At 37.5% G+C, this 27344-nt stretch overlaps 1 protein-coding gene across 1 annotated transcript in view; it reads left to right on the forward strand.

The window, feature by feature from the left end:
• ACSS3 (acyl-CoA synthetase short chain family member 3) overlaps positions 1-26592 on the forward strand; it is a 47168-nt gene extending 20576 nt beyond the window's left edge. The window contains exons 5-16 of the mRNA XM_070947497.1: positions 261-401; positions 2667-2747; positions 2828-2923; positions 5062-5213; positions 9819-9922; positions 16894-16989; positions 18604-18667; positions 20759-20840; positions 21487-21609; positions 23967-24066; positions 24241-24416; positions 26510-26592. Coding sequence (XP_070803598.1) covers positions 261-401; positions 2667-2747; positions 2828-2923; positions 5062-5213; positions 9819-9922; positions 16894-16989; positions 18604-18667; positions 20759-20840; positions 21487-21609; positions 23967-24066; positions 24241-24416; positions 26510-26578 — 1284 coding nt within the window. The 3' untranslated portion in view covers positions 26579-26592. The remainder of the gene's footprint in view (positions 1-260; positions 402-2666; positions 2748-2827; positions 2924-5061; positions 5214-9818; positions 9923-16893; positions 16990-18603; positions 18668-20758; positions 20841-21486; positions 21610-23966; positions 24067-24240; positions 24417-26509) is intronic.
• Positions 26593-27344: the final 752 nt, after the last annotated feature.

Below are 27344 nucleotides of genomic sequence, written 5' to 3' on the forward strand. Positions count from 1 at the left end.
GTTCCCTTTAGTTGTTTGAGCTGTGTATAAACTACTATATGTAAAGAACAAAGTATTTAATAAGGCTATTTCATTCATTCAGATCTCGGATGTCTTCTGCTTGTGTTCCCTTTATTTTTTTGAGCAGTGTACATTTATATGTGCTATTATATCTACTAAAATTCTTGCATAAAGAAGATTTTATTATTATTTTATTGTTTTCTCTGTGCGTGTACATAAATATGGTTTTACAAGACATAATGTTAGTACCTTTTATACAGGGAGCTGTTCCTCTTAAGCCAGGACGTGATTTGGACTGGAATAAAGAAGTAGCCAAAGCAAAGCCATGTGAGGCTATTCCAGTACATTCAGAACATCCACTTTATATTCTTTATACATCAGGAACTACTGGTACACCCAAGGTAGGTGTGTATTTCAATGGAAATACTTGTGATCAAGTTAAGTTCTACTCCAGATCAGGCAATATTTAATTAATTTCATTTTTTTAAAAAATTCCTCTTTAGTTTTCCCCTAGTTTTTTACAGGGGGTGGGTAGGTGTTGATGTTCAAATTCTGTTCATCCTCCTAACTTATTTGGCACAACTTTGCTTCTGTATGAAGTGCGGGACAGAGGTGGGTTCTGACCAGTTCTGGAGAACCGGTAGCAGAAATTTTGAGTAGTTCGGAGAACTCAAAATTTTTTCAGTAGTAAAAATTCTGACTGGCCCCGCCCCCATCTATTCTCTGCCTTCCAAGTCCCAGCTGATTGGGAGGAAATGGGGATTTTGCAGTAACCTTCTCCTGGATTGGGGAGGGAATGGAGATTATACAGCATCTTTCCCCTGCCATGCCCACCAAGCCACACCCACCAAGCCATGTCACGCCCACCAAGCCACACCCACAGAACCGGTAGTAAAAAATTTGGAAACCCATCACTGGTGCGGGATAAAATTAAAGGCCTGAGCTTGTGTATATTAGTGACATATGGTCAAAATCAGTGGAATATTACTCTGTGTGTAAAGAAGTAGCAACAAAAGTTTAAAAATTCCCATAAGAACAAGAGGAGAGATCATAGCAACGCAGCCACCTTCTGTAACAGAGATGAGAATGAAGAAAGGAAAGGTACATTGAGCTGTAAATCTAAGAGATAGAAAATGCTTATGCATCATAAAAAGCACAGGCATTTTTACATATTTCCTAGTTGCCTAAAAAGATGTAGGCAGGTCCAGATGACCTCTAAAATTCATTTGTTATTTTATGATATATTCAGTCTTGATGTAAATGGGTTGTTTGCGGAAAGATAGGAGGCAAGTAGGAATAGGCTGAGTTTTTCAAACTTAACAGGTTAGGGATTTTTCAACATTTGGGAATGGGGAAGGAAGAATGCACTCCTGACTCAATTATTTCAGCTCTTATTCCAGTTATTGTTGAAATACACCTTGATAGACATTGTTGCTGTTCAACCTGTTCCAGAACCTTCTCTCCCTTTGTGAACATAGCTGCCTTTTTTGGGGGGGGGGAGGAAGATGTCTTCTGCCCTTTTATACTTCCCCTTCAACTAGCCTATCCCTTTCTGTTAAGGAGCAAGGTAGGGCTCCCAGAGCAGTTATAGACACACATCCCTTAAGAAACAGTATGTTGTGAAACTAGCCAGCTGCAGACTCAGATCTGTGATTGAGCTGGGCCAGTCAGTCACTGAGTTGACTCTGAAGATTTGTAAGGGTGATTGGCTAATGCCAGGCAAGATTATCCATGCTGTTCTAAATATCTGGGGGAGAAAAGAAACTAACTGCTGGGATGTGCTGCTCCAGCATGCATTTTGGAAAGTGCAGGGAAGGCCAGTTTTTTAAAGCTAGAGTTCAACCTGTGCCTAAGCAACACTGACCTGGTCTTCTCCAGGGTTGTTCTGTGTTAAGTCTATTAAGCCATTGTAGCAGTTTCTCTGGCCGTGGGAGGAGCTGGTAAGCCAACAGTGCTAAGCTATGGGTGGCCTCTTTGAAATTGGAAGGGTATATGTGGGTTGGAAGCAACAGCTGTCTCATTGCATTGAATTGCATTCCTTTTCTGCCTCACATGCACACACTAAATTGAACAATGATTTGAACCATAAAATGTCCCTCCAAAAGATGCTTTCATCAATAAAATACCAGAAATGATGACTATGCCCATTCAAATGTGTGGATTTTCCAGCCTGTACCATTTCCATATTAAAATGGTATGGATTAGAAAATGGAAGCTATAAACCTCCAAAATACTAACTATATTTTGTAGTGATTCAACTGAGAACAGCTTATTTTCTTTCAATTACCTGAAGTTCTTCCTACATCTATTCATGGTCCTAAACAGGGATGTGACTTTCCACATGTTATTGAATTATATATCCATCTATTATGACCTTGTTAAAGTTCAGAAGTATCTGGAAGACTGCAGAATATTCACCATTCTTTAAAAAATGCATTTGGATTAACTGAACTGCAGAATCTCAATTTTTCTCCTGCCATTGTAGAATTGCACGTTCCCCATATTGCATGTAAGAACTAGATTCTGAATAAAGAACAAATTCATGTAACTTGTAACCTATGCTTGGAAATCTGAAAGCTCTTAGAATTAAGTAGACAATATTAATTTCCTGCAAGTGTTCATTTAATTCTAATTAATTATTTAAACATCTAATTTCTTTCATTCAGGGTGTTGTCAGACCAACAGGTGGCTATGCAGTTATGCTAAACTGGACTATGTCAGCTGTATATGGACTTAAATCTAAAGAGGTAATTTCAGTTTATATAATATGTTTCAATTAAGAAAATATGTACCTATATTTTAATTACATTTTATATCTCATTTTTAGGTCTGGTGGGCTGCATCTGATTTAGGCTGGGTGGTTGGTCATTCTTACATTTGCTATGGACCTCTTCTGCATGGGAATACAACAATTTTATATGAGGTGATTATTTTTAAATTTTTAATTATTTAACTTATTTGAGTTGCTCTTCAGCAAACAGCAAATAGACACATACATTTCTGTTAAGTAATGTGTTATCACTATTACTACTTTTATTAATAGTGCTTTTCACCAGTCTCATATAGAATGTCTGGTTATGATGTGATTAGGAAGGCTCTGTCTTCCTTGGAGAAACATAATTTGTAGAGCCCTCTCATCTCTTTAGCAGCTAATGTTAGTCTAAGATAATAAAAGTTTCCTGCTATGTAAGCAAGCTACAGCAAGCCTGAAGTATGCATGTTCCACATCTCTATATACTAGAGGTGAAGACTGGAAGCTTTTTCCTCTGATTTTAAATACAGTACTTTTTCCACATTATATGCCATCTGGAGAACTATATTTTATTCAATTTCTAAGTAGTGAGTTTTAAAAACACCTTTTTTTAAAGTACATGATGTGTGTTTTTTCTTTGATAATGTATATAGAAATATTACCAAAGATGCCTGCAAGGCCCAGGCAGGTTAATAAGATAGTGATTTTCTTGAAAATAGTAGCACCAAGTTATTAAGGAATTTAAAAACTTAGTTTTGAAACAGAAAGCATACCCAAAGTCAGCCTCTGAGCCACTGAGATAGCTTTATATTTGTAAAAGGAACAAAAAAAAAAACAAAAAAAAAAAAAAAAACCCATTCATGGAAAGAGGAGAAGCTCCTTCCTCCCCAACTCAGGTGTTCATCATCACCCCATCCACCATGGTCTTCATTTGCAAAAAAAAAAAAGGTCTAGTCTCCATTGACTAAAAGCCTGCTCATACCTGGGTTTAAAAACTGTACAGGATTATGAACATAAATCAACCAAAACATATGAGAGAATGAATATGTCAATGTTCCAGAAAACCCCATCTCCAATTAAAAACTCCAAAGCAGGGGTGAAATCCAGCAGGTTCTGACAGGTTCTGGAGAACCGGTAATGGAAATTTTGAGCAGTTCAGAGAACCGGAAAATACCACCTCTGGCTGGCCCCAGAGTGGGGTGGGAATGGAGAGTTTGCAGTATCCTTCCCCTGCCATGCCCGCCAAGCCACGCCTACTAAGTCACACCCACAGAACTGGTAGTAAAAAAAATTGGATTTCACCACTGTTCTGAAGCAAACATTTTCTCAAAGTTCCATTTATTAGAATAGGTATACTGGCACATCTGGGAAACCCCAAATCTGATAGTTCCAGGTTTTCCCTCAGTAAATCAAAATCCCCCAAACCATCCCCTCATTCATCAGTCGATCACATGCTCCAATCACCATCCGTCCCATCTTCAGACAGCACTCCAACCACTCCTTCTCCAGATGCAGGATCGTGTTGACCTTGACCAAAAGGAAGAATGCTATTTTGTCTAAATACATTCCCTCTACTAAATCCACCCTCCTACTTTCCTACACATGAGAAGATGGCAGCATGGAAGCTTCCGGCCTAATATGGCTTCCAAAACTGACAGAATAAGTGAGGCTCTGAGTTGAATTCAATTTCAATAATTTTCATGGATACTTGCATGGAGTTTTCTTGATAACAATTTGGAAGGAGTTTAGTTTAGTGTATAGGTCTGGGATTTCCAAATAGTGCAGTGGTGGGTTGCCCCTGGTTCTCACCGGATCTATAGAACTGGTAGTAAAACTGGCGGGAGACTCTGCCCACTGACCCCGATGTCATCAAAATGCGCTTCTGTGTATGTGCAGAAGAGCGTGTGTGGCCTCATTGCGAACGGGTAGTAAAGGTAAGTAGAACCCACCCCTGAAATAGTGGTATCTAGGCATGAGTCTGCTTGAAATCCAAAGAAGGTCAACTTGGTTTTGTACCTACTGAGATGTGTATGCAATGTGTTAATAATTACCTGGTAACAATTTGATGCAGTACTTGCAAGACATGTTTTTTTTGTACCTCAGTAATTTATTCAGTGCATCACCAGACAGCCTTGACACACTAATGTGGCTGCATATGAATAATTTCCTCATGTTCGTACAAATGCATTTTAATAATTGTTTCAGTATTCTGCTGACAAGTTGATGCCATGTTGCAGTGAGCCTTTAAACTGAAAGAATTATGGAATACCTTTTACCCAATTACATTTTTAAAACTAATCTCTTTATAGGGAAAACCTGTAGGAACTCCAGATGCAGGTGCTTTTTTCCGTGTGCTGTCAGAATATGGAGTAGTGGCTCTTTTTACTGCACCAACTGCAATTAGAGCAATCCGTCAACAGGACCCTGAGGCTGTCCTGGGGAAACAGTACAATTTGACAAGGTGAATTTTGGTCTTTTTGCTTATCATATTTGCAGATGATGCAAAATTGGGTATGATAGCAAAGCCCTAGAAAACAGAAATAACATTAAAATGGGCCTTGATTGGACAAATGGCTTTAATAAGCTCCACAAACTAGGACAGCAAGAACAACACTCTCTGAATGTGGCTTTGATCTCATTAAACTTGTTTTGTATTTATTTCTTCCAAATACTTCATCTGTGGCAGATGCACTTCTAATCTCATTTCTTTTATTCAGGAATCTATTTGAAAGATATTGTCAGATAACTTCAGTTACCTGATACCTTTAATTCTCTTTGTCTTTAGAAAACATCATCTTCTAAAACTATGCCACTTCTCATTATTGTTAGGCCTATTCATATTATTTCATTCCTGAACTCTACCATATTAGAATTTGTTGGTGAAAAAAATATTATTTTCTATACTTCTACCTTTACACCAGATAGAACTGGACAATGAACTGGAGTGAATGCATTTTTAATTGAACAGGATAATTATCTTCTGCGATAATCCACTTTATTATTGTATTGTTTTGGCACAGTGGCTTGTTCTGAGTTTAAGAAGCTGATTCCACATGGAATCTCTCAGCAGGATCACCTACCTAATTCACATTAAAGAAATCTGCTGCCTAGTCTTCTAGTCAGCAGGAGGGCTCTAAAGGATGATTTTCTCCTTCCCTCCTGGGACACCCAATAAGAAAAAATATATATAAACCTTTCGTTATGTAAAAAAGAAAAAGTGTACTACTTGCTTTAACCAAACAGATACACAGGCAATATTACACAGAGACAAGAATCACTTGAGGAAACAGTTATGAAGTTCACTTGGAATGTGAAGCTTGCCTAGAGATAGCAGTTCATCCTCTCAATAGTCTGAGCACTCTCCTAAACAGTACATTTCAAAAGCACAATGCCTACTGAAAGTGCTCCCATAATAAAAATACAGCCACAAGCTGCTTTTGCAAAAATCTTTCAGAGTTGTGTCATTCTTCTCTTGGTTACTTGATCACTCCTGGATCTTCCTCTTTGGCCAGTTTAAATCCTGTTTGCCTTGAACTGAAACTTGGCAGCTTCTATATTTCCCTCACTGGTTGATTGTGCTAATTAATCTGAATCTCATGCACTTAACCACAGCATTATGTGGCTGCAGGGAGTTGTGAGCCCTTTGAGATTGGTCAAGACACAGTACAAAGACCACAGGAATGCCACATTATTGTTTGATGATATAATAATAAAAACTAGAAAGCCTGTCGAGTTTCCTTTTGCCTCCTAGTATGCCAGACAGAATTAAGGTGGAATTATTTTGTGTTTGTTTCTTATGCTTTATTTAATTTCCCAGGACTGTCTCTTACTTTTGATGAACTGTTACTGCATACTTTCTTCAAAATTATCTCAGCACATCTCTAAAGGAATGGAGTCCCAGCAGGGCACAGTACTGCAAGAAGAGAAACATTGTCCCTTGTTCCCTTTATCTCCCCAGGCTGCCTCTTACAATCTATTGTTCTTCAAGATGAATTCCTTCTGCTCCTCTCTTTTGTCTTTATAGGTCTGTGTATGTGTGTCTATCTTTCATAGGCACAACAGCATTTTTTTTTTCTTAATGAACAAATCTAACCTTTGGTTCTTCTCTTTCTATTTCTTTTAAGCTCTCCATTCTGGAAAGTCACCTGTTCTGTTTTTTATCTGGATCAGTGGTGGGTTGCTCCCGGTTCGCCTCAGTTCGCAAGAAACAGTAGTAAAAATTTGTAGTAGTTCAGAGAACCAGTAATAACATTGGCTGGCCACGCCTCCGAACTGGTCCCGGCCCGGTCACCGCTCACTTACCCCACCCACCTCATCAGAGGGTTTTTTTTTTAACTTTTAAAACCATTTTTTCTACAACCTCTTTGGCTGAAAAAATGCTTTTAAAAGTAAAAAAAAAAAAGCCTCTGATGATCGCGCGGCTCAGCTGGGATTGTCAAAGGCTTCTAAAAGCATTTTTTTCTGCAACCTCTTTGGCCGAAGAGGTTGTAGGAAAAAAATGCCTTTAAAAGCCTCTGGTGATCCCAGCTGAGTTGCCTGATAGTCAGAGGCTTCTAAAAGCATTTTTTTTTCTGCAACCTCTTAAGGTTGAAGAAAAAATGCTTTTAAAAGTAAAAAAAAAAAAGTTGGCCATGCCCACCCAGTCACATTACCCCCCATCAAGCCACACCCACAAAATAAACCACGCCCACAGAACTGGTAGTAAAATTTTTTAGAACCCACCCCTGATCTGGATGTCATGCTGTCAAGCAAGAAGTCTTTTATCACTTCTGCATACTTTATTATCTGATGGTTCTATTGCCTTTGATTCCAACTTCCATCCACTACAGACTACAGATCCCTAGCACTCAAGTTAATTTCCTTACTCTTCCTTGCAAACCTCTACACATTTGCATAAATTTACTAATTTGTTCAGTATGTAAGTCTATTTTAAGTCAGTACCACTGTAATTGTAACAGCTGTAATAACACAATCCTGCAAGTCTGAATCCTTTCTTTATCTTTGTGCTATCTAGGGAGGCACCTGTCTGAGCCATTTACTCATTTTACTATATTGGCTGAGACTTGCGCCCCTCTTACCTGACTACTGTGTTTCCCTGAAAATAAGACTCTGTCTTATATTTTTTTGAACCCCGAATTAGCGCTTGGCCTTATTTTTAGAGAGGTCTTATTATTTTGGGGCGCGTGGAGCAAGATGGGGCTCCCTTGCTGTCTTACCTGATTTCCAGCTCTGTCTCCCTAACCCTAAGGTATTTTTGGGGAGGGCTTATTTTCGGGGGGGGGGCTTATTTTAGTGCATGCACTCAAAAGCCCGATTGGGCTTATTATCCGGGGAGGTCTTATTTTCGAGGAAACAGGGTACTGCCTTGGTAGCAGCTCTTCTTCAGAGCCATTCTTTTTGCTCTCTACATCTACACAAGAAATTTCCTTCATCTAACAATGTGCTGTGTGTGTGTAATGATAGAAGAATCTTGTATCAGTAACATGTCATCAGCTACTTGAAAATTATGTACGTTTACTGTGCAAAAAGAAATGTAATAATCCTTGAATGAACAATAAACAATCAGTCCAATTTACAGACATTATGCTAAAATAAACGTGTTTGTCTCAGGTTCTTTTGTTGCAGTAAACTAACATGATTACTTATTTGGAAATCCTTGTAAGATAGAGAATCTGAGGCTCTATGGCAGGGGTGAAATGCTCCCGGTTTGGACCGGCTCGGGCAAGTAGGTAGCGATGGTGGCAGGCAGTTCGGAGAACCAGTAGCAAAAATCCCTGCCCCCGCCCCCCATGCCCAGCTGAGCCCCACGATCATCAGAGCCTTTTTTTCCTTTTAAATGGCTCTGACCAGCCAAGCTCTGACATCCCAGCTGAGTTGCCTGCTAATCAGGCAACTCAGCTTGGATCCCCAGAGCCATGTAAAAGAAAAAAAGTTTCTTTTTTTCTCCCCCCACCCCTCCCAGCCTCCAGCTTGCTTACATTAGCTGCTGATCTCATGATAATCGCAATCCATGCATTAGCAAGCAACTGGATCTGCCTGCCTGTAATCAAGCTCATTGGTGAGCAGCTCTTTCTGCCTGCCTGCCTAGACTTGTGGACTTCAACTCCCAGCAAAGCTGGCTGAGGAATTCTGGGAGTTGAAATCCACAAGTCTTAAAGTTGCCAAGGTTGGAGACCCCTGTTCTATTGGGTAAGTTTTTTTCCCCTTTGGGAGCTTTAAAAAAAATAGTTAATTGGGGTTTTTTTTAGTTGTTCTTTTTTTAGACCTAGCCATTTAAAGTTTAGGAAGTTTTAAATTTAGCTGCTTTTATATAAAAATAAAAATAAATTAAAATAAAATAATATTTGTGCAGCTTTCTGGGATTTAGTGTGTTTCTGTAGTGTTTCACTCTAACTACACAAAGATACAAAATCTCACAAAGCTATATGTGAAATTTTATGTGTGTAAAGTGTGAAAGTTGTTTTTTTGGGCTTTTTGTGGCTGTGTGAGGTTCCTGCTTGTTGCGGGGCCATTTTGAGTCTAGCACAGCTGCTTTTACATTGTGGGTGAGCCAGTTGTGTTGTGTTGTGTTTTGTAGGTTAAAGAAGGGCAAAGAAGTGACATTGACTTGGCCACGCCCACCCAGTCACCTTACCACCAAGCCATGCCCACTAATTAAGCCACGTCCACAGAACCGGTAGCAAAAAAATTTAGATTTCACCCCTGCTCTACGGGTTATCAGTGATCCTTAAAAATCATATTTATGAATTTGGAAACCTCCAAAAGTTGTTACAAATCATACTTCTTAAAGTGACAGGAGGATAATTGATAGTAATTGATAGTAAATAAATTCACTATAATTATTTTTCATTACCTTAAAATGTGAATATAATAAAGTCAGCTTGAGTTTTTATCCTGCACTCACTGCTGGTGTAGCATTCAAATATAAAATGTAAAAAAAGTAAGTATCCCTGCTTTATAACTTTTCTGTAAGTAGGAAACAATACCATACATAAATGCATCTGTTGTTATATTTTTATATTTCTTGGTAGGAAAATAATGTTGAAATTAATCCTATTTAATGTAGGTTTCGAACATTATTTGTAGCTGGTGAACGCTGTGATGTGGATACATTAGAATGGTGCAAAAAATTTTTCAAGGTACCAGTTTTGGATCATTGGTGGCAAACTGGTGAGTTGATTATACCTGTCTGAAAACAAATTCACATAAACAGTTTTACCTCTTTTCTGATTGAAGTTTGTATTTCAGATTAGTTCACATGTGGGTCAGTTTAAATAAGTTTATATTTTTTCATTAATTTGGATTCCTTTTTATAGCTACTGTACTGTCTTCCCACTTTATTTTGGTTTCTTTTACTATATCTGTACCTTTTATTGTTTTGAGCTATTGTGTTTATCTAAGACTCATGAATTAACTGAATACTATTGTCTTGGGAAAACAAAAGATTGATATGTAGTTATCTATTAGAAAAAATATTTTTCTTATCTGTATGTAAAATGGGAAGGAATAGAGTTGAAATGCACCAGTAAGAAAACTCCAGCTATGTAAAAAATACATACAGTAGAAAAAAAAATTTTTTTTTACTCTCAGGTCAGTTGTAAGCAAGCAAGAGTTGCACATGAACCACACCCTCAAAACTGGTAGCAAATGTTGGGAGAAAATAGCCACCATTTGCAGTCTGATAGGTATTTGAAAAAAAAGTAGGATTTTAAATGGGGAGAGCACTGACCTTGGAGAAAGTGTGTCTGCTGGTTACATCTCATTTATTTAACCCCACTCATCAATAGCCATTTGGATTGTTTGAGGGGTTGCAGAGAGCAAATTCACCATTCTTTGCCTTTGGTCCCAATATTGCCATGAGGATAAAGAAATACTTAATAAAGAAATAACGATGACAGAATTAAGGATGGCAATATCAAAATTTAAAAAGAACAAATCTGCAGCTGACATTGAGACATGAACAAGAATGTATAACAAATGGCAGAACTGGGGATTTTTTCCCATAGAGCCTAGGACATGAGAGGCAGATATGTGTGTAGTCTCACTAAGTGGAGGATTAAGTGAGATTACACTTAATTAAGTAGAGATGTTTAAGAATTTGAACTAATTAAGTAGAGATTAATTAGTATAAATTCTTAAATGTAGCAGATAGTGGGGAATAGCCAAGTCAAAGTGATGTTCAGGTTGGGAGTCAATCAATGTACAAATTGAATAAAACTGAATTAATAAAATAAAGACACATACATGCTACATTGCTATCATGTGTCATGCAGAAGAAATAAAAGGCATTTAGTTAACATATCTGGTAATAGTACTCAGATTAGTATACCAATTTGAATCCCACTTTAAAAATAAAAGTGATGAAAAGGTTTGGCTAAATATAGAGTTAAAGGAGAAATTATGGAAATCATAGGGTTGGGTGGTTTTCATTTCTCAATTGCCCAAAGAAGATGGCATTTAATCAGCGAGAGAGGACAGACTATTTTGAAAACAGTACGACTAATGTCTTCATTTTCCTTCCTTTCTTCTGAAATTTTTAATAGTGATGATACAAATCTTATCTGTGAATCATCATTTACTTGAACCAGCTTTTCAAAATGCTGTCAAAATTAGAAAGATACATGTTCCTACCCCACCCCAAATTCAATACGTCTGTTGGTAGCCCAGCTTTATCCCTCTGAAAGTATCCCCACATGCATTTTCTCTCATTTCTTCTAATTTTGGAACTGCATATGTATGGCATCTCACTTTCTTCTGAAATTGTATGTGTTAAGCATGAATCCAGTGTTTCTTTTCAGGCTCCTTCCTTGCCTTGCGCAGTCCCTTACTGATTGCAGTAAAAGAAAGACTAATCGAAGTCTTTGAGATTAGACATGGATCTAATCTCAAAGTAATTTTAAGGTGTGCTAAAGGGGAGAGAGAGAGATGATGGGGAAGTTTTTCCAATCTCATTTGCATAAATGAGAGAAGCTCTGACTGCCATTAGTTTTGTATGTTTCTCTGAAAATGTTACAGGTTGCTGATGTCATTTCTGTTGCCTAGCAACGGCTTTTTCCCTTGTTCTGTGACTAGGGTCTTCATTAGGTAACATAGATATTTTTACTGATGGTTTGTGAATAGGGAACCGAGAGTTAAACTCCATGATTTTCTCTTATAGAAAGAATAATCCTTTGGTAGATTTAAGACAGCCCTGATGGATCTTTTCCTGGAGAAAGAGTACAAAAGGTTATGAAACACTAATCCCTGCTGTAGATGGTTTTTCTCATATTTAAAAATAGCAGCTGTCTGATATGTTCTCTTTTGTCTGTGGTGGGCTACTGATATTAAAGCAGACACCATGCTTTTTTGGAAGCAGTTACATTATAAATGTTTAACACTGATATATGAAATTCTTTTGTGTTAATCATCTGCATCTTGTCTGTTGAACACCAGTTGTTAAGTACCTTAAAGGTGGAGATGAGTAAGATGTTTTGATTCTATTCAATATTGGAAAAAATAAAGATTTTCATTAAAATGCTGTGATGTCCTGGTACACAAGAGAGTAAAAAATACTGACAATAGTCTTCAAGTTTTTTCTGCCACTTTGCCTTAACAAGTTACATCTGTTTATCTTCTCCTTTCCAAAATACAATTGCCATTGTGATTCTTATTGCTTTCTTCTTCCTTCTGTAGGATGTGCTATGAAAGAAAAGTTTCTTTTTGAAAGTGGGAAATTAAATAAGTAAAATAACCATTTCAGCTATCTGAATTTTAAGACGTAAATAATTCAATGACGCCACTCATTGTATGAAAAGCAAGACAAAATATCTTGATTGCCATTATTCCTATGAGTGCAGATTGTCCATCTTACTTAATAGAAATATGGTTCCAGATCCTTAAAAATTATATTCTTCAATGTTTTTCTAGATTAGCTACCATTAATAATAGAGTCTGTAATTTAGTCAACAGATATTCCTTTGGCTTGACCTTACTTTTCTACTTTTTCATATATTTCATTTAGTCCGTGGACCTGCTTGATATTAACTTCCAAGAATACAGCTGGATTTTTTGAGGGGGGAAAGAGCATATGGCCCACTGCTGGCCCTAACTCATGAAATTGCACAAATGCTCAAGTATTATGATATGTGGAGATGGGCATGTGCTTTCCTGCTAGGAATTATTTTAACACAGGGGATGAAGTTTGGATGTTTTTAATCATTGAATCTCTCTCTCTCTCTCTCTCTCTCTTTGCATGAGGGAGAGAGAGAGAGACTGAAATTTGTGTCCATGTGGCAAATTAAACGTGTTGCTTTTTATATATATATTATCTTTAAAAAGCATTTTCTCTGTTCAGAACATCATGTCCTTTTTACAAGAAATCTTCACGTATGCATTAGCTACAAGATGCTTAAAGAAATGTGTTAATACTTTGGCTGGTGGGTCAGTCAGGAGCCAATAGGTTCTTTAAGATTCAGTTGGTTCAAACCAGGCTAAAGAGGATTTGATTGAATAAATCGAAGAAAGTGAATATAGAAAGATGTAACAATCTACATTCCTTCAATATGCCAGGAACTCCAGGAATGGCAATGACAGATCCTTTGGAACTGACTGTCATGCAGGACCTTCCTGGGACTTTGGGTCCTTGTCAGGGTTCAAATCTTTATGGGCTTTTGCCACCTTTCAGTAACTTTCTTAAGAGATGGGAAGTATAAACAATAAAATCTGGAGATGTCTTGGCAGCCCTTCTTGATCATAACTAGAGGAATCATTGCCAAGAATATTTTCAACAAAAAGCAGATTCTTAGCCGATAGCACTTTTGGGCTGCCTGATTATGGGTTTCCTAATTACATATCTTGTCAATACCCTGAAAACCTTGCTGATTGACCTTATGAAAGCATTGTTTTAGTTATTGTTCCCTTTTTTATTGGCAGATGTCTTCATTTAGGGATTAGATTAGGGAGCTGGTGTTGTCTTCTTTATCATAATAGTTACAAGTAATGGTACAGATATGAGGTAAACAAGATTGATTAACAAGAATGGAATTGGCAAACATGCTAAATAACTTCTGAATTCATGTATGGGGGAATTTGTAACTCAAAGCTTGCCAAGTTTTATATAAAGTCATTGGCTGGCCAAAAAACCCTTTCTGAACATATATGTTCAAAGGGAAAAACTTGTCTACAACACTAACTGTTCACCAATCTTGTATGGAGCCTATGGAAGAAGCTGTCTACTTAGAAGAATGAATCATTGTACTTTTAAAAAATGATTCCGTCTGCTTATTTTTTTAGCAACTGTCTTCTGTTGTGCTTTGTTAAAGCGTGATAATGTATGAGAAATATGCAAATGAGCCAAAGTTCAAGGTTGTAAAGTGCAGATGTAATTTAATTCACTGAAAAATTAAATATATGCTTGGTTTAGCTATGGCAGCAGAGTCATAATAATAGATACTGTGTTTCCCTGAAAATAAGACCCTGTTATATTTTTTTAAACCCTGCAATAAGCACTTAGCCTTATTGCCATGCGCTCAAAAGCCCAATTGGTCTTATTATCAGGGGATGTATTATTTTGGAGAAAACAGGGTTTGATTGTTTTTGAATATTTGAACTTTTTTACTTTGACTACAACTGTTTTATACTATAATGCATTCAACTGCTTATCTTAGTCATTCGTATTTTCATTACTGTGGCATGGCAGCTTAACTCCAGAATGTTCCATTTGTAGACTCTCAGATTATCTTCAGTGTTCATGTTTCAAAATTGCCCCCCAAATTCTGGGAAGATGTTGAGCATCCCTGCTTTGTAGCTCATGTGCTGAAGGATGTTCTAAATCTGGATTTATCTCCTCAGATGTAATCCGATAGAATGATTTTCATTATGTTTTATTTTCCTCTTTTTTTCTGAAGCTGAGGACTAACCTGGATCTGTTTGCTTCTGATTAGATTTTATCTATTTATAAACTTAACTTATGGCTTGTTTTGTGTTTGTTTGCCCTACTCCTAGACAGCTGGCTTAAAAAGATTTGCTGCATAAAGAAATATCAACTTAAATGTGCTCTTTTCTATACTTCTGGTGTTTGCTTTGGTAACAAGGCCAGTGAATAATTGTGAAAAAAAACCCCCCAATCAGTCACTGCCACTAACATGGGCTGATGGTAAAAGACAGGCAAATTTTGACAGCTGGAGTTGTGAGTTTAACTATGCAGTAACATTTTAAAGTTTGCTTTAGAGAAGTCCAGGTCTACTTTATTTGGTGGTCTTAATGATGCTGTTATTAGTGTAGGTAGAACAGAGCTCTTGAAGTATTTAGAGAGTCCTTGTCCTACTTTTCTAGCAATAGCAATACCAGGATTGCTAGAGGAAGCACTAAGAATACTCGAGTGATAATTTTCTCTTGTTATGTTGGTGCTTCTTTTCCTTTGGGTATTATGTCAGTCCAGTAGGAGAAAGCAGAAAGGCCATGAAGAAAAGTTAGCTATGGTGTTAATAGGTTTGCCTGCTGCAATCAAAAGCAACTGGTAGAGCAGGTTACATTCCATGCAGTGACATCACACATCATTGCAATAGCAAGGTTTGTTTTAGGAGGAGATGAAAAACATTACTTCTCTACCAGATTAGAAAAACTTGCCAGATGGCCTTGGCAATATGCATGGGTCATGCTGACATATCTTTTAAGAATAGTAAAAGTTATGAAATAGTGTTAGTGTGCCTCTGTTCCTGTCTTCTGTAGGTTAAAGAAAAAAAGGTAAAGGAGTCCCTGTGGATTTTACTCTGTTAGTTGTTGCCAAATATAGGGGGCAGTGCTCATTCTGTTTAAAGACCAGCAATGTCTGAAGACATTTCCGCAGTCATGAGGCCAGCATGACATCACGGAGTACTGTTAACTTCCCACCAAGTGGTACCTGTTTATCTACTCGCATTTGCATGCTTTTGAACAGCTAGGTATGCAGGAGCTGGGGTGACAATGGGAGTCTACTTGGTCACGTTGTGCTCAGGTGTAGAACCTGGTCTGCCTGCTTTCCAGCCGACAAGCCCAAGGTCTTAACCCCTGAGCCATCGCACCACCCCTGTCTTCTGGAGGTACAAGTTTCATTTTTATTGAAGTAGAATCAGCCTTATTTGAAGCAGTATCTTAAAAACTGCTTTCACCTGCATTATTTCTGCCGGGATGTAACTGGTAGCACATATGAACTGAGTTTATTTATGTGATTTTTATCCTGCCTTTATTATTTTTATAGATAACTCAAGGGGTGAATATACATGATATTCTTTCCTTCTCCTATTTTCTCCAAAACAACCCAGTGAAGTGAGTTGTGTTAAGAAAGAGAGAGACTGGCCCAAAGTCACCCAGCTGGATTTTCATGATCATTTTTGTTATTGGATCCATCATTCAAAGCATTTAGATAGCATTTTCTGAAAGCATTTTCTAAAAAAACGGGCTGAAAAAAGCCTCGCAAGAGCCAAAATAGCCTCGAAAATGGGCTGAAAAAACCCTTGAAAATGGACCAAAAAACCCCCCTCGAAAATGGCCTGAAAAAAGGCCTGAAAACGGGGCATGGAGAGGACAAAAAACAGCTGGTGGATGGGCATGCTTTCTGTACCAATTCTAACATTAGCAGAAGTGCCATATAAGGGGCTGGACAGAATGTTCTTCAGTTCATTTTATTCTCAGATACACTCAGTTAAGTAGGTTATGTTGAGCTATAATAACTGGCTCCACATCACCTAATGAGCTCAATGCTCTATTAAGGACTTCTACCGAAGTTTTTTTAGTGCCAGTTCAAGAGTGCTTATTAAGTTTTCTTAGGTCAGTGCTTCCCAAACCTAATGGGAAGCACTTAAAACCTAAAGAAAATTACCCAAGATTGGGAAAAGTGGTTTTTCTTTGGGTAAATGACAGATGAATCCATTACCCAATCATAAAAGGGACATTTAAAGAAGGATTTTCAGATAAGCAGTAAAAAGTAAAAAGGACTTATTGGTATAAGCAGTTTTGGGGAAATGAAGGGAAATGTTTATGAAGCACTGTCTTAGGCTATTTAAATTCTAAAAAAAGAAAGTTGTTTTTAATGTGAACCTCAAAGTCAATTAATTTACACATGAAAATAACTTTTAATTATAACATTACAAAAAATCTTTAAAAACATTTTTTCTTAATTACAGAAACAGGCTCTCCAATAACAGCATCTTGCATTGGCTTAGGAAACTCTCTAACTCCTCCTCCAGGACAGACAGGAAAGTTGGTACCAGGATATAATGGTAAACTTGCAAAGTAGATGTTGTTAAAATTGTGTGTGTGTGTGTGTGTGTGTGTGTGTGTGTGTGTGTGTGAGAGAGAGAGAGAGAGAGAGACAGAGAGAGGGGGGGGATTTTAACAATTACATTCCTGACAAAAAGTAACAGGTAAACGATCTTTAAAGCTTAAAAATTGCTCTTTTGACAATTTAGAACCAACTCAATTTTGATCTTTTTTTAAACTACTTCAAAATTCCTGTTATCTCCAGGATGAAAGAAACCCTGTGAAATATATCTTTATGCGATATATTTATGAAATTGTACCATGGATCAATTGCTTTTTAAAGCTACAATAACTGTTTTCACTCATCAAGGCACAACATAGTATAATGTGGCCTGTTATTGCTTCATCTTTTGCTTGGATTCTTTAGAGCAGAGTGTCTAATCCTGGCAACTTTTAAGACTTGTGGACTTCAACTCCCAGAGTTCTCCTGCCAGCCATCTTGAAGTCCACGAGTCTTAAAGTTTTGCCAAATTTGGACACCTCTGCTTTAGAGTATCCCAACCCATATAGGTTTTCACATGGGGCTTTCTGTTCTGTAGCACAAATGCCCAGGAGAATCGCTTACATATTGAATTGTATGGGGCAGAATAAATAATAGTCAAAAATTAACTTATATGAAAACTGCCTCACAGAGATTAAATTGCTTGTGGGCTAGGAAACATATCTATCTCTGTCATAGCAATTTAGGCGAGAGCTGCTGATATTTCTTGAAGATCTATTTGGGAGAATGAATTTTGTAGGTTATAATGAAATCATGGCAATTGCCCTGCATTCCATGGGTCTTCCTGACATGTTCTGAACAAGATACTTTATATTGTTGCATTTTTTATATGTATATTACAGTATCTGCACTAACATGAAAGAAATCTTAAATCGAGGAGCTTTTGAGTTTGGTATTTGCATATTCACAATGTATCAATTTGGTAACCTCCATAAATATGTTTCACAATTCAGAAAATCTCTATTGAACTCTAGATAGAGTTCAACTTACTTTATCAGGAAGACTTTTATGAACTAGACATAAAAAGGCAATAGCTGTTTCTAATTTGAATGACAATTGAAGAAAGAATAGAACAGGCGCAATCAAAATTAAAGGAGTAACAGTTTTCATAATGTGATTTAACTTTGAACAGCAAGGGATATTTTCTCTTAAAATATAATTAAAGCTAAAATTGTAAAATGAAATTATGAAATGTAGTGCAAGCTATTTTAATTATTTTAATTATTTTATTAAAAATAATAATTTTTATATAAAGGATGCATGGAAGGAAATGCTTTAAAATTTTTATATTCTCTTTTCTAATTTTGATAAGATGCATGGTGATGATGAAGCAAAGGAAAATTCAGATAATTATGACAAATGACTCATGTTTATTAACCTAGGAATAGATATTGGCTTGTCCATTTCTACTTCCTCATCTTTCATTATTCTCAAGACTGTAAAATTTGAAAACAACAAGAATTTTCATTCCAGTTAACTTTCTGAAGTTGGTTAATGTTGAAATACTTGTATTTTAATTAAAATTGAAACTATTGTCTTTGTTTTTATGACTTGTGATGCTTTTTTGTTTTAGTTGTGATTCTGGATGACAACAAGCAACCTGTAAAAGTGAAGACTCTAGGAAACATAGTGGTGAAGTAAGCAATTCATGACTTCCTAAACATTTACAACTGAGCAAAGTAAATATAGATGGAGGGAAAGAGAATATATTCAAAATGGACAATTGAAGAATAATTTATATTGTTGTTATGGGAGATCCAGGTCTGTTGATAGGATATTGTAATTTTAATCTGCTACAATGTCTGTTTGCCAAGAAAATATTTGAAAGACAATCTCCATTTATGGAAAAAACCTTAATTGAAATAGAAAAATTAGGTTCATATACTGAAAGATAGAACTGTAGTCTGAAAAATATTAATTGCTACAGGTAAAAGTAGCTTCTGATCATAACATCTAGGTTATTGTGTTGATTTAAAGATGGACACATGTAGCTAGCACAAAGAATGTTTTGTTGAATTACTTCTAAATATTGTAGGCCAGAATACCTTCCTGTTTATTTATGACAATGCATTAAGTACAGTCTATAGGACTTACTGCTTTCTCTGTGCATTATACATGATGTTGTCCAATAATTAAACCAGCTCATTTATTAAATGCCTTAGAAAAGTTAACAATGAAGAGCCATAAATATTTGGTGGATAATCTCAAAATAGAATAAGAGACATCATTATGATGGAAACTTCACTGAGAAATCTGGATTTTTATATGACTTTTAGCAGATGTTGTATGCCAATCTATATATATAAAAGTGAAAACCACTCATGCCGTAATCACGAAATCTCCAGAACCGTAAAGCCTACAAACTTGAAATTTGCCACATATGTTCCTCTTGGCTTCTAGGTGCTCACTAAGAAAGGATTTTTCAAAATGACCATCAGAGCATTAGTATTTCCTATATTATTATTAACACGCTCTGATGCTAAGGACTTCTACTTCCCCTCCCCACCTGAAAAAAAATCTGTTCCAAATGCAAAACACAAGCAGAGGAGAGGAGTTTCACTTTCAGTTTTACTTTCACAGCAGGAAGCAGCTTTAATACAGAACACTTGAGCTAAGCCACGGCCAGGCTCCTTCCTGTCTCCTTTTAGCTCACACAGCAAATACTGTTTCACTTTCCAAACAGCCCTCTGATGCTAAGGAATTCTACTCCTCTTCCCCACCTGAAAATAAATCTGTTCCATGCTCTGATGCTAAGGAGTTCTATTCCCCCTCCCCACCTGAAAAGAAATATGTTCCAAATGCAAAACACAAACAAAGGAGAGGAGTTTCATTTTCAGTTTTACTTTCACAGCAGCAACCAGGGGATAGGATAGGGGAGGCTTCTGTGGAGCAAGCCTGAGGGAGAGAAGGGGATAGGATACAGGAGCCTTCTGTGGGGCAAGCCTGAGAAGGGGGTAGGATAGGAGATGTTTCTGTTGGGCAAGCTGAGGGAAAGAAGGGGATAGGATAGGATAGGATAGGGTTCTGTGCGGCAAAGCTGAGGGAGAGAAGGGGAGAGGAGAGGCCAATCGTAACTACTCATTTTCAAGCTGTAAGTGTCGATTTATCAAGCCTGATCACATAGTTTTGTAGTGAAGCACAGGTATTCAGATAGTTCCAGATACTATAAAATCCCATCACAAATTCTTACATTTTCCATTTATTATTGCCTAAGCATATCTGTCACCATTATGGTGACTTGCAACACCTGTTATGCTGTTCTATATATATTGTCTAGACACCTGTTGTTCTATATATATTGTCTAGACAAGCATAGAGATAGAAGCAAAGAAGAAAATAATACCTAGAATAAGAATCCATGGCCCAAGATATAGAGGTTGATTTACTTTCATAACACTTCACAATGTGCAGCATTACTCTCAGATGTTTACATTATGAATCATTTTCTGTTGCTATTTTGTGTTATCTCTTAGTCACTCTATAAGAGATAATTTTTTGTGTGAAATGACTAAAGATAAATTATCTTAAGGATAAGAGTGTTATGATTAGAGGACCAGAGCTGGAAGTTCCTGTGCTCAAAGTTGAGGAAAAAGTAACTATTCTAGCCCTGTATTTAGAAGCATTTTGAGTTTAGAAGAACATACTGTATTCAACTATTTTTGAGTTTTCTGTATTAATGTATTATGCAGTTATATAACCGCCCCACTCCCTTTTAAAATATACAACAGGTTGCCTTTGCCACCAGGAGCCTTTTTAGGTCTTTGGAAAAATGAAGAGCTTTATAAAGAATTATATTTCCAAAAATTTCCGGTAAGAAGTGATTAAATATATAAAAGTATACATTATTTAAAATGATATGAAATTCTCTATATTTTTCCTTTAATTTTGAACAGTGGCTATCCTCACATCCCTTATACTTCTTGTAAGAACATTTTTCATTTGTCTTTTGAATCCTAAAAGTTTTTCTTAGCATATGGAAATGTTTAATTTTCAATCTTTAAACTTGCTGACTGGTTTAATTTTAGTTAAAATATATCATCTTATATTAAAATATTTTACATGCTAAAAAAATCCTCTGAACTGACACACGCATGCACACACATACACACATATTTGGCATATTTAGTACAGCAAAAGGTTCAGTTATCCCAAATGTGCATTTTTCTTCCTCTTCCAAAAGTTTTTATTCAATAGGATCACATATAAGGTGAACAGCACCCATGGTAAATGCTTTTTCTATGTGTTCCATATTGAGTTTATGTGGAAACTACTTTAATGATGTGTCAACCTGTCAACCTCCATGAACAGAATCATAAATTCTAGATTGGAATTTAGAACAAATACCACGGATCAAATGAGATACTTCTTTGGTAATGCATTGATTTAGGAGCAAAAATGTAATATTGTTGTATTTAATATTCTGAAGCATTTTTCATTTATCTACTTTCCTTCCTAGGGATATTATGATACTATGGATGCAGGTTATATGGATGAAGAAGGCTATCTATATGTCATGTCTCGTGTGGATGATGTGATAAATGTTGCAGGCCATAGAATTTCAGCAGGTGCAATTGAAGAGGTAAAGATAAAACAACCAGGAAAAATGGTACCTCAGTTTCAAATGCAGAGAAAGAGTGGAGGGGCTCTGTCTCAAAATTAAGGGGCAAAGATTTTCCTGGTGAGCCTCTTCTTTAGCAAAGTTTTCTCCATGAAGACTTAATGAATGAGTGGAGCAACAGGAGCAGTGCTCTTATCATTACTAGGCTGCTCCTCTTACATACTCACTGAAAGCAATTATACTGTATTAATGTCTGACAATATTCTAAGTAGACTACTGCTTTATTCGAGACACTGAAGAAAAAATAAATGATGGCTTCCTGACAGCATTGATTGTAATGCAGGAAAAAGAAATAATTGTTTTTAAGACAGGGTAGAGAGGATGCATTGTTTAGCCTGGTGAGGGTGTAGTGAAGCATATCACTAAATTGTCATTCAGTATTCTAAGAAGGCATGATTTGATTTGAATTCAAGACAAATCAAGAAAAGAAAGCATGATTTGATGCAAACTGCTTCACAATTTGATACAGAAAAAAAAATCATCCATGGAACGAGGAATCATTAAAATTCCTGCAGCACTCCACTTAGAGGCAGGCAGTAATGGATGAGAATAGCAAATCTAACCTCTGTGAAGGATATGAATCTGCCAAGGTTTATTGGATCTCATTGTAAATATTTGTTTGAAGTATTTCTCCACATCTTTTTAAAAATGAAGCAGTAAACATGAGGAAAGGCCTATATCATTGACTAGAGCCTATAGAGACTCAGTGAATTAATTTAGAAATCGTTCAAATTCAAATTAAAAATATTTTTAAAAACATTTAAGGTTTAAAACTATTTTAAAATGAACTCATGCCAGATGTGATAGCCCCAAAAAACTCAGTGACTTGACCTTTTGGATCAGGTAGTTTTGTCACCTCTGATCACTTGGCTTTCTAAGGTGCCAGAAAGAATGCCAAAACTGGTTGGCAAGTTTGCTTGTCCTGGAAAATATCTCCTCAGCATTGTGGGTAAGTTGGACAGGGCACATAAGCAAGGTTTGGCATTTCCTGAGCAGGACCTGGTTGCACCTTTCATTGCAAGTTGTATGGGCAGGACAAGGCATAGAAGTCTTATCGTTCCATTAACACAAGAAAGAACTAAATGAAAGTTTAGCACATTAAAAAAGCTGAGAATTGGGCAGATCAAAGCAACTCAAACTAAGGTTTTGCCACCCAAAGGAGCTCTATCAGATAATTTAACCAAATGAGAAAACAGATTGGTTATATAACTTAGTCTCTTGCATTCTCTTTCTGTAGAACTGATAATGCATCATATATTTTCTATAGCAACTCCAGAGGCAGTAGATCATATATAGAGTTTATGAAATGTTTTACAGATAGTCCTCAACTTACAACCATTCATTCAGCATACCATTTGAACTTTAACAATACTGAAAAAAATGATTTATGATCAGTTTTCATACAACTGTTGCAACATTCCCATGGCCACATGATTTAAAATTTGGGCACTTGGAAACTGGGACGCATTTATGACAGTTACCTGTCCTAGGGTCATGTGAGCACCATTTGTAACCTTAATTCACTTAACGACCACATGATTCACTTAAAAACTATGCAAAATATTTCCTAAAATGGGGCAAAACTCACAACAGCTGCCTTGCTTAGCAGCTGAAATTTTGGGCACAATTGTGGTCGTAAGTCAAGGACTACATGTACAAGGCTAAACAGTGCTTTCATCCATGCATTTTGATTGAATGGATTACAGCAGGTCTCAGATTTAATTTGTGAATATGATTTGTTAGAGTGATTTGATCAAAGCTTCAAACTGAAATATGCTTGTGAGGTTTGGAGTATGATCTAACTCAAAGCCATGCACCTATTTCACTGAAATTAGACAAGCTTCTTCCCCACACAAATGCTTGGAAATTTATTCCTTGCTGTTTAACGAAAAGTTATATTTTATAACTATTATTTATTTTTTCCATGCTAATCTCAAATTTAGGAGTTTTAATCATCTATTTTAGTGTTGAGGTCCAAGTGGAAATGAGCAGTCTACTCATATGTTGTGACTCCTGCACACTCCTTTTTCTACACATCGGAGCCAACCACCACATAAATTACCTTACCACAAATTCATTTATAATCACATATGATTTAGCACATATTAACTCCTAATCTTGTATGCAAAGGAGATGACAAAGATGGTCAGTTGCATCTGGCCAAAGGGAATGCTTGCTGGTTACAAACCGCCTATTAATGGAGAGCGCCATCTTATTCTCCATAGGCTGCTGTTGCCGGACATACTTTGTCAGATAAGTAATGGACATGCAATCTTATATTTGTCTAATATAGTATTTTTATTCTGTCCCCTCTTCAGGCTGTTCTCTCCCATATGGCTGTGGCAGATTGTGCAGTTGTTGGCCAAGAGGATCGACTAAAGGGCCATGTTCCCTTAGCATTATGTGTCCTGAGAAATGGTGAGAACTTACAAAGTTCATTTACAAAGCTAAATCTATCTTTGGAGTTTTGAAGTGAATGATTGGTTTGAGATTGTTGTCTTGATTTGGCTGTGATAGCCGGTGATAAACAAAATTGTACCCATACAAAGCAATAAAGCCACTTATGACACTTGTGCTATTATGTGCTGTTAGGGATTGATACTGAAGAGGAACAACTTTTAGAAGAAATTGTTGCACGAGTTAGAGAAGATATTGGTCCTGTAGCAGCATTTCGGAAAGTAGTATTTGTGAAACAAATACCAAAAACCCGTTCTGGCAAGATACCACGATCAGCTCTTGCTTCTCTTGTGAATGGGAAACCATACAAGGTAAGTGCCAGTAATAGAGTATATAATAAGACACTAGACAACCTGTGACTCGACATGTCATTGTTTCAGAGATATTTCCTAACTCAAATAGAGAAACAGAATGACCATGAAGGGGCAAAAATTCAGTGAGAGAAGGAGCAACTTATTTATTTGTCATGTCCCTCACAGAGACTCTGGGCAGTGTACAATTAAATATTAAAAGCATAAAAAATAGCATGTAAAAATTTTATAGAGGCAAGGAATATTAAAAATTGATTTAAAAAGAGGAGAAGGGCTTTCAGGACACCAACCAGCCCCATGGCTGCATGTTCAACTGTGCATCCCAAGCCATGTTTTCATGCCTTTACAGAAAGGCAAGAGAGTAGGGGCCCACTTCCTCCCCAGGCAGAGTCATACATAGGACGGGGACAGTGACAAAGAAGGCTCTCTTCCTGGACCCCACCAGTTGGAATTCTTAACTGATGGAATCTGCAACATACCTTCCCTATGGGACTGACTGATGGGATAAAGTTCCATAGTTAACCTGACCCCTTGCCATGTAGGGCTTTAAAGTTTATAATCAACACCTTGAATTGGGCCTGGAAGCAGATAGGCACCCAGTGCAGCTTGCTCAGCAGAAATGTTACTGCACCGTTCTTTGGATGCCCAGAATTGCCTGCATGCCTGAATTTTATACCAGCTGAAGCTTCTGGATACTTTTCAAGGGTAGTCCTACATAGAGCACATTGCAATACTCCAGATGATTGACTGAGCAGAGTTCCCTATCCAGGAAAAGGCATAACTGGCGCACAACACAAATTTGCGCAAAGGCTGTCCTAGCCACATAATTGTCACTGCTCTTTGAGCAGGAGCAGTGAATCTTGGAAGACCTCCAGACTACACATCAGGTCTATCTGGGGTAGTGCAACCCCATCCAAGTCCAAAGATGCAAAACTGGATGCAGAGGAGCTCCCTTCCCACGGTCACTGTATCTTACTAGGGGTTCAGTTGAAGACTGTTGTCCCGTTATCTAGGTCCCTGCAGCCACCAGGCACTGTGAAAGGACATCCACAGCATCACCCACTTTACCCAGGATGGAGCTGTATAAATGGAAATCATCAGCATACTGGTGATATTTCATCTCATAGTGATAGACGATCCTGCCCAGCAATTTCATGTGGCATGCTGCAAAGCAGGTTGCTAGAGTTGGACCTGTCACTCTCTATCAACATATAAGAAAGAGGGAGGGAGCCAAGGGTTCAAGTCAGAAATGGTATGTGGGGATGCATGAGAGATGCCTTATGGGTTGAGAAGGCTGTGTGGGCATGTGCAAAAAATGCCATCTGGGTCAGGGAAGGCATTGCAGGTCAGTGGTATAAGATGGAAAAGGTGCCTGGGAGTCATGTGAGAGGTGCTGTGTGGGTTGGTTTGGGCATGTGGTGGGGCAGCACGGGGCAAGAATAATGCATGGGAGTTGCAGGGATGCGTGAGAAATACTGTGCCAGTGGGACACAGCATTGTGAGGTTGGGAAGGGTGCCTGGAGGTACACAAGAGCTGCCACACAGGTCAGGAAAGGTGTGTGAGGTGGCAGTGTCTATTGGGAAGGGGACATGGGAGTGCACAGGGGGCACTGCATGTTATCAAGGAAGGTGCCCGGGAAGGTTCGGAAAAGTCTATGCAGGTGTGCAAAAGGAGCTGCATGGACTAGGAAGATTGCATGGGGATTCCTTCCTCCCTGTTCCTTTCCCCTAGCAACAGCCAGGTAAGTGGCTCCTGCTGGATGTGGGAAGGAACAAGGGGTTGAAAGACTGTCTGGGAAACTGTTACAGAACATTGTAAACGAAGATCATGTGACTGTAGCAGCAGTCTGGTATTGCAACAGCAGCCAGTAAAACAGAAGCTGCACAACTTCCCCAAATTTCATTCCCTTAGAAGTCATGGGTCCTTATTTTGGACACATTCTGTAACTTGGCTCATCTGAAGTATCTTTAATTGTTGCCCTATGATGCATTGTATTTTCATGGGCAAATACTGACTAATATATGATTTACACAAAATGAAAACATTAATTTTAATTTGCCATATTAAGAGTCTTGAGGTTTTTTTTTTTCAGATAACCCCAACTATTGAGGATCCTGCTGCATTTAAACTTGTAGAAGAAGTGTTAAAAGAATTAAAATAAGATTTAACAGCCACTAAAATGTAAGGAAGACCTGCATTTGTTGAGTTTTGCCCCATTTACGATCTTTCTTGCCACAGTTGTTAAGTGAACCATTGCAGTTATTAAGATTGTTGTTATGTGAATCTGGCTTCCCCATTGACTTTGCTTGTCAGGTTGCAAAAGCTGATCACATGACCCCTGGACACTGCAAATGTCACAAATATGAACCAGCTAATAAGCATCCGGATTTTGATCATGTGACCATGAGGATGCTGCAATGATCGTAACTGAAACATGGTCATAAGTCACTTTTTTCAGTGCCATTGCAACTTTGAATGGTCACTAAATGAACTGTTGTTAAGTCGAGGACTACCTATATTCCTATCTCCCACTGTCCTTTTCCATGGTAACTTTCTCATTCGGTTCTAATTTCATCGGCAACTCGGTAACTTGGCAGAGAAATTGGGGAACATAAAATGCCAGGAAGAATTAGGCTGCTCAAGTATGTTCTTTGTGAGTGCTGAACCAGCCCAATTGATATTTAAAAAAGTTTCTGTAATCTGATTTATGACGTTACATGGTAGAACCCTTTAAGAAATCCTTTAGAGAAGGATTTGAGTGTCAGTCTGTGAAGTTAGTCCAGACATAAAACAAGAACCTTGCAAGTCTGAATATGTCCCCACAATTGGCTTACTTTTATGTTTCAGAGAATTAGGGAGGGTCAATTTTGAGATGCTTTCTCTGCCCTCCATTCCTGCTTTGGACTCAGATTTCTTATCAGACCATT

Source organism: Pituophis catenifer, unplaced genomic scaffold (genome assembly GCF_029215685.1).
Source record: "Pituophis catenifer annectens isolate HBS135680 unplaced genomic scaffold, rPitCat1.0.hap2 SCAF_7, whole genome shotgun sequence".
In the NCBI taxonomy this organism is placed as follows: Eukaryota; Metazoa; Chordata; class Lepidosauria; order Squamata; family Colubridae; genus Pituophis; species Pituophis catenifer.